Raw genomic sequence first — 12,315 nt, 5'->3', positions numbered from 1 at the left:
ATCGCGTTGGTTTGATAAATTTAATTTCCTCTTATAGGCTGAGAGGGAACTTTTTGTTATAAAATGGCTCGCTTGTTATCCCTGTTCATTCTTAGCTGTAAAATCTCTTATGCTGATTCAAGGTGCCGCGCGGTTATATGACTTCGAAATTTTTAAGAGTGTATCTCTAGCAATGAAGCGTTGGTATTTGTTCTCAGGATATTCGAAGAACATATTAATAATTCGATTGCGTGTATTTTTACCTATCGTAGTCCATGATAGTTTTAATTCTATGCGTAATGGTGATTATTGTGCAAGACTTAAATTAGTCCCGTATTGTGGCTTGAATGAGATCGTCCGTTTCCATATCCACATAAGCTGTCGCTTCATCCATCACCAAAATCTTCGTCTTTCTTATAAGCGCTCTTGCCAAACACACCAGTTGGCGCTGGCCAACACTAAATAAATTAAAAAAGGTATCCCTTTTAATGTTTATTATTTCTTTGTTACCAATATAGCTTGAACCATCAATCTTACAAGTAATTATTATTTCATGACGTAACGCATCATGTGGCAAACGATTTCATTAAATGAGAGACAAAAGTGTTCATCACCATTTTTTAATAGAAAGTTTAAATTAACTTTGAATCATCATGGACTATAGATGTTTTTAGGCATAACCACATTATCTAAGCCACTAGAGCAATATTCTGTTTTTTATAAATTTCTTAAAAGTTAGATTAAATAAATTGATGTGTAGGAAATATAAATATATTTACGAAGAACAAACCCGTGAGCTAAGGATAAAATTAACTAGTATTATTATTTAAAAATTGTTAAGACGTTTCGTGCCGCGGCTCGTCATTGGAGAGTGTTGGGTAAAAACTCTGTACTCCTCATATTAAGTTCGAAAATACCAACTTTTCATATCCTGTACATTGTGATTGTATTAAAAGAATTAAATAGATAAATTTAATTTAATGGTTGCAGGCTCAGGCACTTTTTAAGAAAATTGATTTTTAAAAGGTAAAACTTCAAGTGAATTTCAGTTAGTATGAAGCCCAGGACTGCCGGGTTCTTAAGTTTATAGATTGACCGTCGCTGCCTTGAAGAATTTTATAAGCGTTTAAAGATTACAAACAAATAGAATGCGGCTAAAGATGAGGAGTTGAATTTGTTGTCCACGCGGAAATAAAGCAAATAAATCTGGTCGAAGAGATTTCTGGTAAGAACTGGTGAAATTTCGCTGAATGAGTTAAAACGCCGAAATATCCTTTTATAAAGGATTCCAAAACTGCCGATCCGTATCAAAATTGGTGTTCGCACAATTTATAAATTCTAATAAAATCTGACCTTAAATTCTGTCCACCTTCCACCATTTCGTGATTTAACCCACTACCGTACGTCTTCACGAGAGTTTTTAAATGAGCTAATTCAAGAGCTGTCCAGAGTTCGTCGTCACTTTTTAAGTTGAAAGGGTCCAAGTTGAATCTAAGGGACCCGGAGTAGAGAACTGGATCCTGTGGAATGATGGTTATTCTGGATCTCAGATCGTGTAGACCCAGTTTGCTGATGTCTTGTCCGTCGATAATGATTTCTCCGTTTGCTGGCTCAATCATCCGAAACAGAGCCAGTGCCAAAGAAGATTTTCCAGCACCGGTTCTTCCTACCACCCCAACCTTTTTAATTGAAATATAAATTACTTTGACTATCTTGAAAATGCTTAAAATCTTTGTATTTTTATAACAAAGGCCAAAACAAAGTAAAAAATTGTATTTATATTTCAAAATTACTTTGGGTTAACTATGAATTTTTATTTAAAGTTGAGTTTGGTGGTAATTAGCAACTATTTTAAAAAAGGCCGAAGACAGTTATTTTTTAATGTTTTAGGTTGACGGAAAATATAAAGTGTTTGTTTCAACAAACAATTCCAACATTTCAGGCTTTCAGTGGTTCTGTAGACTATGAATCTAAATTAGTGTTGTTAATTTTCTGGAAAAATAAAATGCTGAAAAATTTCCAGAAAAGTTTCCGCAAATCGGAAAAATAAAAAATTTATACATATTTTAAGGGCTTTTCATTTTTTAAACTTTTCATCGATATAAAATGTCAAATAACAGTAACCATACTACTAAACATTAATAGTGTTACATTCATAATCAGTTGAAAGCTAGTCTAGCGGTTTAGTTTTACTTTTAGATTTGAAAAATAAGACGAAAATTCCGCTTTGTTTAAATTTTCAAACAATTTTAGTCTAATTATGGATTGAAATTTTTTTTCTAAAAAAAAAAAATTTCCGGAAATTTAAGGCCTCGGTAATTTTCTGCAGAAACCTTTACGACTTCCATCACTATTCTCAATTCTAAATTATATTTTGAAAACTAACTAATTCCTTACTTTTTCCATTGGGTTTACAACGAATGATATGTCATTTAAAACAACGTCTAATCCTTCACGGTAACGAGTTGAATATTTCCGAAATATAATTTGACCTTTCTCCGGCCATTGCTTTGTGAGATGCACTTCTGGTTTATTCCAAACTGTTTGTTTGGGAATAAAACATTCATGAAAGGGTAAAGGAATTAATAAACATTTTGACGCTTGTGCACAAGATTAATTCTTTTTTGATGACTAAACCTTCTTAACCTTCTAACATCAAAATCGGGCAAATTTTAATCATTCATCGTATATGTATAGTGAAAAATCATAAAAATTTTAGATTTATTTTATTTACTAGTACGAAATTTTTCCCAGACCTTTAAATTGTTCTTAATAAAGCTAAACCTAAATGTAAAAGCAATTCTAAATACAATACCCTAAATCATTTTCGCTTTAAATATAAACAGAAATGAAGTGCTTATTGCTTAAATATTTTGACCACTGTTCAAGAGTTCGGTTACTTTATCCAAAGATGAGCAATGTTGTACCTTTTAATTTGAGATACAAATTATGCTGATTAAGGTTAAGCTGCACTGCCCTTTATCTGGATGAAAGTCTATTAATTTATTGTAGACGATGACCACGTTTTTACAATTCAAAATCATATAAAGGAATATTTGTTTTAGTATAGGAGCACAATATCACTTAATAACCTTGTATTATAATTTTACAAAAATAAAATTGTGTCGATATAAATTAATCTTACTTCATGTTTCAATTTGAAATATTCAAATATCCTCTCCAGACTCACAAAAGAAGCCTCAACTAATGTTCCGTTATATATTAAAACCCATACTAAAGGTAAAATCTGCAAAAGTTTCAAAATTGAATGATGAAGGATTACAAAAAGAATAACGGCAGTTAACATTAATAGTCATTACTGGATGATCGATATCAAACTCGCGAAAAACGACCAATGGCGCAGCAAAAACTGATAATTTTAATTGTGATATTTAATTATAATCGTTAAATTTAACTATTATCGTGTAATTTAATTAACGTGGTTTTATTTATTTATTTTAATGATTTCAATGTATAAAAACGAAGCTGTTGGAATTCAGATAAATTTATAAATTAGATGACCGGGGCCTAGGGTGGTGCTTTGGGTATTAGCCTAGCTGATTATTACTTTCCTTTTTAACTAACTCGCAAAATATAAAACACTTTAGATGACCTTGTTTCTAATGCTACCTCGAAAATTTGGTCAATTTATCCCAATTTTCTTATGAATAATGTTTTCATACATTGGAACAAATTAAGACGGTATGACTTCAACATTTAAGAAATAATTAAAATAAGGACCACCTTAATTATTATTTTTTTAAATATTGATTTACTTCACATTTCCCTGGCTCAGACAATTTTAAAAACAATGGCTGATAATAAAATAACGGGCTTTCTCGGGTACCTGAAGTACCCACCTAACCCCAAGTACAAAATTTCCTAAGAAACACCAAAACTTCACCCAAGTTTTTACTTTCTTACCCACTCCCCCCCCCCCGTTACTTCTTTTAAATACTTTTTGTTGTAAATATTTGTATTATGTCCTTTTATTGTTTTTTTTGGTTCAGTTGTGCTCCCCTAAGTGTAGCGACTGGAGCCGCCCTGTTCTAAAAGGGCGCGTAATGTACGCAAAACTGAATAAACTCATTCATTCATTGCGGTAACTGAAAGTGTTTGTTGCACGAAATTTTAGCTATTTATAATGCATAATTTATAAGAAGGCGCAAACATTTTATAGCAAGTACAGAAAATTTCATCAAAATCGGTTAAGTGGTCTTTGAATTATTATAAAATGAAGTCCAAATGCTGGAAATCGAGGTTTTTGCCGAATTTCCTGACTTTTAAAATAATTTTCGGCACCCGTAATGTCAGAAAATGCGATGTGTATCATTATCTTATTGTCAGTAATATATTTCTTTACATCTGGCATTAAAAGAAGGTTGATTTAACAACCAGTAAAAACCTTACGCATTAGTAATTGTAATAGGCATACACAAGGATACGTAGTAGAAAATTATATGAAACCGATGGTTCCTCGCGCATATAAACGTCGTTTCGAAGCGCGCGCGTAAAAAATAATTTTTTGTTATTTCGATAATAAGCCAAAAATTATGATTAGAAATTTCGGGTTTGAAAACTTCTCCAAGTAAACACAATCCCTGCAATTTAGTTCCCAATTTTGGGGAGCGAAAAAAGTTTGTCCAAAAATATATGGTAAATTACAAAATGTTTAAGTATCTAGAAAAAGTCAGGAAATTTTTGCCATCGTCAGAAATATTATACATAAAGCTCAGACATTCAAACTTATTTTTCATAAATATCACTTTGGAAAATATTGCTAGGATTAAAAATCATTTTTTCATATTTCTTAATTTACATTTTTTATTTCTCAAGTAAAGAAGAGATATGTAATTGGTATATCTGAACTAAAGATTTTCCTGCATAGGTGTAATAGGTTCCACTGAAAAATCCTTTTACTATAGTAAGCTCGAGTGAAGTCCAAAAATATATTTCATGTACTAAGGCATTTTATATGTGGTCATGTTCATAATGGTATTCAAAACTTTTCCTTTTAATTAGTGTAATAAATTTTATAAAGGAGCCAGGAGAAAAATGAACTGAAATCATTTTAATGCGGTGATGATGAAATTAGGTATAAATGTATTAAATAACACAAACCGTGTTCATGTTGTTAAAAATATATCCAACAATTCCAGGTGAGATTAATTCTTTTGACAGTATTGCCCATAGAGAAGCAATGAGTAACAGCACACTTAGTAACAAATTTACCCGGAAGGACATCCATCTGAAAAAAAAAAGTGTTTGTAGTTTCGGAGTTGTTATTAGACAAATAAATCATTATCTCTAAAACGTTTGTGCGATATTTGTGGAATGTAGACGTTGATTTATTGTGTACGATCTACTCTCCTACAAGAGGGCTGCCGGATCATAGTCAATATTCCGGCCCTTTTTATACGTTTGGTTTGAAAGATTAATTACTTATAACAATGAAATTGCAAAATAAAGGCCAAGAGATGGATAAATTAGGCTTTATATCCAATTAGTGTAATTAGAAATATAAAAAGTCCGGATTTTTTCAATCATTAAAAGTAACGGATTTTTATTTAAATACGAAATATCTTTGAGGAGTTTAGAAAAATTCTAGTGATACATTTATTTATAGCGAGGAAACATTTATTAAGAAGATCAGTAGTACGTCCACGCCTTATCGCCTAAAAATAATGATATCAGTGTTTTGAAATGTACCAGATTTCAAAACCATGACATCTATCTAATATCAACCTGGATATACTGTCTTGAAAACCATTTCCTATTTGTGTTTCCTTGTTGAGTATAAGCGTAGAGATAAATATAAATATTATTGGTATCTTAACAACAGAAATTGAACCGCAAGAACTTTAACTAGCTGGGCATTGCGCAAACACGACATCAATTTAAATAATATACTTTACTCTACTGTTGTCCGAATTAAAGAACAAAAAATAATATTAAAATTACTCAAAGCACCAAAAACGTTCGTAATAAAAAAAATTGTAAAGATATTTAAAGTAAAATATGAATTGTACACAACACGTGATTGCACTTTGTTTAAGTTAAATATATGAAAGTTTCTAACCTCACGCTCATGGCCCATGAAATGTATTTAGCTTCGTTATCTTCAATGAGTGAAAATGCTTTCTTGGTGAATATGTCGGCCGCTTTCAGAGATCTAATGACGCTAGCACCGGCCAAAGTATCAGAAAAATGAGTGAACAGAGGAAAATTTGAGTTGACGAATAGGTTCTTCAACTGTCGATTAGCTTTCGAGTAATACACCTATAAGTATTTTGTTTCCTTGAATTTTAGTTTTACAATAAAATATATTTTGAAATAAGAATGCTTTTGATAAGTTTCAGATGATTTATATTCGTTATAATTCTACGATGTATCAAGAATAAAATAATAATAAGCTAGGCTAAAGCCTAAGGCACAACCCGAGGCGAAGTCATCTAGTGACCTTAAATTCCATAATCCAAGGTGTACGGGAAGGCGGTGGAAACACCCAAATATTTAAACGCGCTGCATGGCCTTTTGTAATGTTTTTGAAAATTTTACTCTTTGAAATGTATAGACGATAGAACTTTCACCCTAAATTTAATTTTGTACACGTGATGCTATACAGCATAAATATCATCTATTCCTATTGGTCCGACTATTTCAAAATTCTTATTATTACTTCAAATGTGTTAATGTTTAGCAATTTTTTGCTCCCTTTTTATCCCTCCGATGGAACTATTCCCTAGGAGGAGTTTTAAAATGACCGTGTCAGTGTGTCAGAAGTTATAGCCTGGTGTACCTAGTAACAGAAACCATACCACCCTACGCTAGCGTCCACCTAGCACGGACAGGTGACAAATCCAGCATGGGTAGCAGAACCCTACTACTGATGGTCGCACCTTTGACGCAAGCCACTCAACCCAGCAGGAGGTGCAGCAATGGGTGGACCAATTCCCACTTCAATGACCATGCCAGTCGGGGTGTCCATGTATCTCTGTCTGTCTGGGCCGCGAACGCTTTCTCAGTCTCGTGGCAAAGTGTAATCACTGCGTTCGCAGTTTCTCGAAATTTGGAAACATTCGCCCAAATGTTCACGGTATACGTCCTATTATCAATTTGCGAAAGCGTCGGGTAGCTTTGGAAACTGGGCCCCCCCTGTTTGGCCGCTGAGTATTCTACCACAGAACCGCCGGCTCATACTAAAATCAATTGAAAATTAGAAATTCAGCATAAGCTAACGCGTATATTAATAGTTAAAATAGTTTTATATTGTTATTTCATGTTCGATTTAAATTATTTCATAGCTAGGCTTTTACATGTTTCCACTTGTCTATTGAAAAAAAAACACCAACACGGTGACCCAGATTTAAACTCCGCCCTCCTGCTTCACAAGTTTGTACTCTACCATGAACCACCGACCCATATTATAGTACAACGACATTTAGTGAAACAACTTTGGTGAAAGTCCGTCTTCCTTTACGTATTTTTCAACTTATTAACGTTAATTTATTCTGAAATAAATTTACGTTAATAAGTTTATAAAAGTCAATCTATCCTGAAAGATTTCTATTATTTATAGATTAAATAAAATTAATTGATTTAATTTAAAACACCGTCGTGACCAGGAATTGAACACGGGCCATATTCTTAGCAGTTAAATTGTTTACCACTGAGCCATTGACTACCACGTCTTCAAAATGAAAATAAATAATATCATAAACAAACCATGGAAAAATAACAGGAGAAGTTTAAATTTGCCGCGCTATTTGGTGACTCTAGCATCCCTTTTCAAAATGAACTTACCTAGCCGATGGACTAATTAGCACATGGACACTCCGTTCCCGAATATTTGCTTCAGGCGATTGTTAAATGTGCGCTCTGGCGGTAGAGTTAAGAGCTTACGGAAAACTAGGGTCAAACGGCGATGAGAAAAAGGGGGAATGAACATAAAGCTAGTCCATGTGGCTTCCATGTTGTGGCGCGTAAAGTTTTGTTTTTCGGATTTAAATTATCAAGAATTGTCCTTCTGAAATTGAAGTATAAAATGTTTCTATTCGCGACACGAGCGCTTCTTATTTAAGTGCAATACTCGCACGCGGATTTCAGATTAAAAAGCGTCTCACGACCGCAGCGCGTTTTCTCTACTTTCCAGAGCTACAGCTAAGTGACGAAACATTGTCACGTGACCTCCCGTGTTATATAGAAACACCTAATCGTTTAACAACAGGGGTTGCACGAGCTCGAGTTCCAAACCGTCCTTTCCTTGGTTTGGACTTAGCTAACAAAATTATTTTTTTCTAGATTCCTTCTGAAATTTAAAAAGTCTGCTGTTGAAAAATATTTCAAGAAAACCAAGTGTATATATGTAAAATAACTTTTGGGAATTCATTTACTTCTGGGAACGAAATAAAAAAGACAAATTTAGCGAACGGAAATAGAGGAGCCGGGCTGGCTACTACAATAAAGTTAGATTGACAGGTTGGCTCGTTTCCTCTGTAGAATCTTGGAAAAACCCCAATCCGTTAAAAGGGTATTTCCAAATTTGTTATAATGCCCACCTGCAAAAACCGAACCGTACTGGTAAGGTGGAAGGCAGAATAAGGACACTTGGACCTAGGACTCCGAAGAGAGAGTCCGGCGAAATTTATTAACAATAAAATATTTTTGAAAATTAGTAAAAACCGTTATCTTCATTTTAGTTTGGTTTGGAAGATACCAAGTACCCTAAACAGATTTTTCAGTCGGTTTGTTTAGGTAAAATTAGCTCTCCCAGTTAGAGATATCAGCAAATTTAATACCCGTTAATCTTCTTTGACGAACTTCTGACTTATTAATTTTTTAAATATTTTCAGAGGATACCCATCAAGCTGGTTAAGAAAACCAAATTTTTTACACACATATCTCACTAGAAAAAGTTTACTTTGGTTTCTTTTGGTAGCCCTTGTTTAAAAAATATAAACTGGAAAAATATACCAAATATATGAATGTAGAAAAATGGGGTTAGGGAGACAACGATGAAGTAATTATTATACAGTTATTTGACCATTTTATCAATTTAAATAAGCGTCAACCATAATAACAATCGAACAGAAGTGTTTATTGACTATCCCACGATGAAACCTTTTTAATTAAAAAATAAATGTAAATGGTAAAACAGCCAAATTATAAAATATTTTCCAATTTTTTTTTTCGTCAACTCCAAATCGCAAAAATAAGCTTCATTTTGTATTCTAAGAACCAATGAGACAACCCGACGTGTTTCTCACAGATTTGATTTCAACTCAAGGATTGAGTAGACTTTAATGTATAAAATTACTGTTTAAGTAATTTAAACAAAAAATTCAGAAAACTGCTTAAAGTTAAAAAAAAAAACAGGTTAAGCGAATGCAGGGCTCGGCGTTCAGATACGAAACTTTCCGTTCATTACTTTTATATCCATATTTGAAAATTATCAGAATATGAACTTATTTGTTGCATATTAAATCGTATAATTGTAGCGAATAATATCCACAAATAAACAGTTAATCGAATTTTTTATGTTTAATTGAAATTTTGGCAATGAATGAGTGAAGTAAATTGAAGTTATTTGGAAAAAATTTTAATTAATATAGATGATTATTAAATAAAGTATAGAAACCGCGACTGATTTCAAGACTTCATTTAATTATTAGATTTAACCGTGGTAACAAATTTTTATTTATATGATAAGATAGATGAATTTATTGAAATTTCCTTATCCAGTGAAACAGAATAAATTAATTTGATAAAAAGTTTGAATCCTAATTTTGTTTCAGCGAAACAAAACACGTGTTAAATATTCAACTTGTTTGTTACCATGGTATAATATAAATATAAAATTTAAACTGGAGACACTTTCATGGTATAATCATATTTGTTTTGTAATTGGAGACGTTTCGAGCCGATTCCCTATATCAATCCCTTGTTTAATGACTATTAATATAAAATTAAAAGCACGCGATTTTACATACTGTCGCGTGAGACATATGCGTCAAAAAGGGAACGTGAAATAAAACAAAACAAAGGTATACATTGGAGAAGCTTACAGTGCCAAGGCTTAGCGCGAAATTTGGTTTCTAAAATTTTAATACACATCTTATTAATTGAACGAAGGTAAGAATTTTGAACCCTTTAATTATGTGATTATCAAGTAATTTTGTAAAAAATTACACGTATTTTTCTAAGAATCACGAGTCATTTTCTTCACCGGATAAATTGTGCAACCCCGGAAACCTTTTGCGAATCAAGTCAACAACAAACCCCTGTCTCCTGATTCGCCCATTGTGCCCCAAATGGTATAGTTTGATATTCATGGTAGAAATGAATACATTCATGATTATACTTATTAATGTATTCATAATTGTATTCTTCTTTTTCATTTTTTATTTGTTTTGCTTTATTTCACGTTCTCTTTTTGACGCAGATGTCTCTCGCGACATAATTCAAAATCTCGTGCTTTTACATTTATGTAAGTAGTCCTAAATTAAGGTTTTGATAACTGGCCTCGGCTCGAAACGTCTCCAATTAAATTTTATATTTATACATATATATATTATAAATTTTATCATATAATTTATCTTCGTATTGTTCAACGCATTTTGTTAGTGAGATGCGAGTGAGTTCGAATGCTTATTATTTCCAATTTAGAAAAATTAATTTGCATATACTTAACTTAACTTATCTCCTCATATTTTACTCGCCATTGTCTTAATTTCTTTGTATTAACGGAAATTAATCAATTGTACCCGTTTTATTTAACTTAGTTCAATTTAATAGAATTTACCTCAATGAAATTGGATTAATTTAATTTTAATTTTTGTACATTCACTCGAATTCACTAGAGGTCGGTAACGGTTACTCATTATCCATGATTAAATAGATTTTTTTGGGGAAAAATGTAAACAAAAAAATTTACCGGTTAATATTTCGGAAAATGATTAAAAAATATGTATTATTCGTAAAATGTCTTTTTTCCGATTAATTTTACAAATTTATCAAAAAAATAATAGGATAATACCTAAATATAAATTACTTGATCAAAACGTTTTACGAATAATTTTGAGAGCTTTATCTATTGAATAAAAGTAAACCATCCCCGACCTCTAGAATTCACCCTAATATATTGTCATTTTCCCTAATTTGGTCGCATTTACCAATTACTAGGTTAATCCACCCAAAAATAGTCTAATCTACCAAATAAATCATTCCATTTAATTTTAAATTTAATTTTTTTATTTAGTTCCCTTGAAGTCGCTGATTTCCCTTGTTAAATCACGTAGAGAAAGGTTTGCATGTTTCAAAATATTGTCCGTTTCACCGGAAAACTATACAGGGTGTTTGTTTTGCTCGAAAAAGTGATTTTTTTCCAAACACTGTTTTCTAGAAAATTGAAATTTGTACTGTACATTATACGTACCGGGGGACACTTTCAACGAAAATTGCATCTAAATCGAAAAATATTTTCACGTTTTTCGAAAATTTTAATTTTAACCGCTAGGTGCTATTAGAAAATTGTCAATGAGAAAATTGTAGAGCGTCACCGAAAACGAACAAATAGCGTTGACGCGAAAAAAAGACGTCTTTTTCACTGACAAAATACGACTTGAAAAAGGGACAAGTTGGAGAAGCTAAAATAACGTTATTTTGAATTTAGTTGGGAGAGTAGTGTAACTTTATGAATGTCCGAAATTTGTTATTATATTTTATTATATATACGATTAAAATCCTTTATTAATATTTAATTAAATATAAGAATATTATAATTTATAAATATTTTATAAAATATAAGATTAATATAATTTATAAATATTTAATTAAATATAAGATTAATATAATTTATAAATATTTTATTAAATATTAAAATGTAATATCATCAAACGCGGGATACACGTCGCTTTCCGCTCCGTGATTTTTCGCGCTTTTACCTGGATTTTCCCTGTGTACAGTGCCGCATTTTATATCTTTCGAAAGAGGACAATTACGTGCTTTCGGATAAGACATTTTCCGTCGTGTTTCATTGTGTTTTATGCAAGTATCATCAACTTTAAAGTTTGTTAGTTTTCCGTTTTGGCGTTTTTTTAGGCCCGACGGGTTTTGAAAGTCGGTTTCTTTTTATTTCGCGAGCGCACGAGCGCGCGGAATTTTTCAATTCTTGCGCTGCCGTGTTTTTATTTCAAAAGTCCGCGTTTTTAATTCTTAAAAGTGATACTGGTTACGTGACGGCGACTATCTTGGTTTGTCTAATACGCGTATATCTCCACTCTGGACGGTAGTGGGAGGTGGCACTGGATACGCGACGGCGACTTTTGATTTTACCAT

The 12,315-nt window shown here is 32.2% G+C and overlaps 1 protein-coding gene across 1 annotated transcript; it reads right to left on the bottom strand.

The window, feature by feature from the left end:
• Positions 1–304: 304 nt before the first annotated feature.
• LOC149945825 (ATP-binding cassette sub-family C member 1-like) lies at positions 305–12,315 on the bottom strand. The gene is made up of 5 exons (XM_090176732.1): positions 12,244–12,315; positions 6,059–6,258; positions 5,101–5,227; positions 1,333–1,658; positions 305–437 (listed from the first exon to the last, which is right to left on the bottom strand). The coding sequence occupies exons 1-5, from the start codon at positions 12,313–12,315 to the stop codon at positions 305–307; spliced, it is 858 nt and encodes a 285-aa protein (XP_090032858.1).

This window comes from Leiobunum rupestre, chromosome 5 (assembly GCF_980474605.1).
Source record: "Leiobunum rupestre chromosome 5, qqLeiRupe1.1.hap1, whole genome shotgun sequence".
Classification (NCBI taxonomy): Eukaryota; Metazoa; Arthropoda; class Arachnida; order Opiliones; family Sclerosomatidae; genus Leiobunum; species Leiobunum rupestre.
Note: the sequence above shows the minus strand (reverse complement) of the source record. Positions and strands in the feature narration are given on the sequence as shown.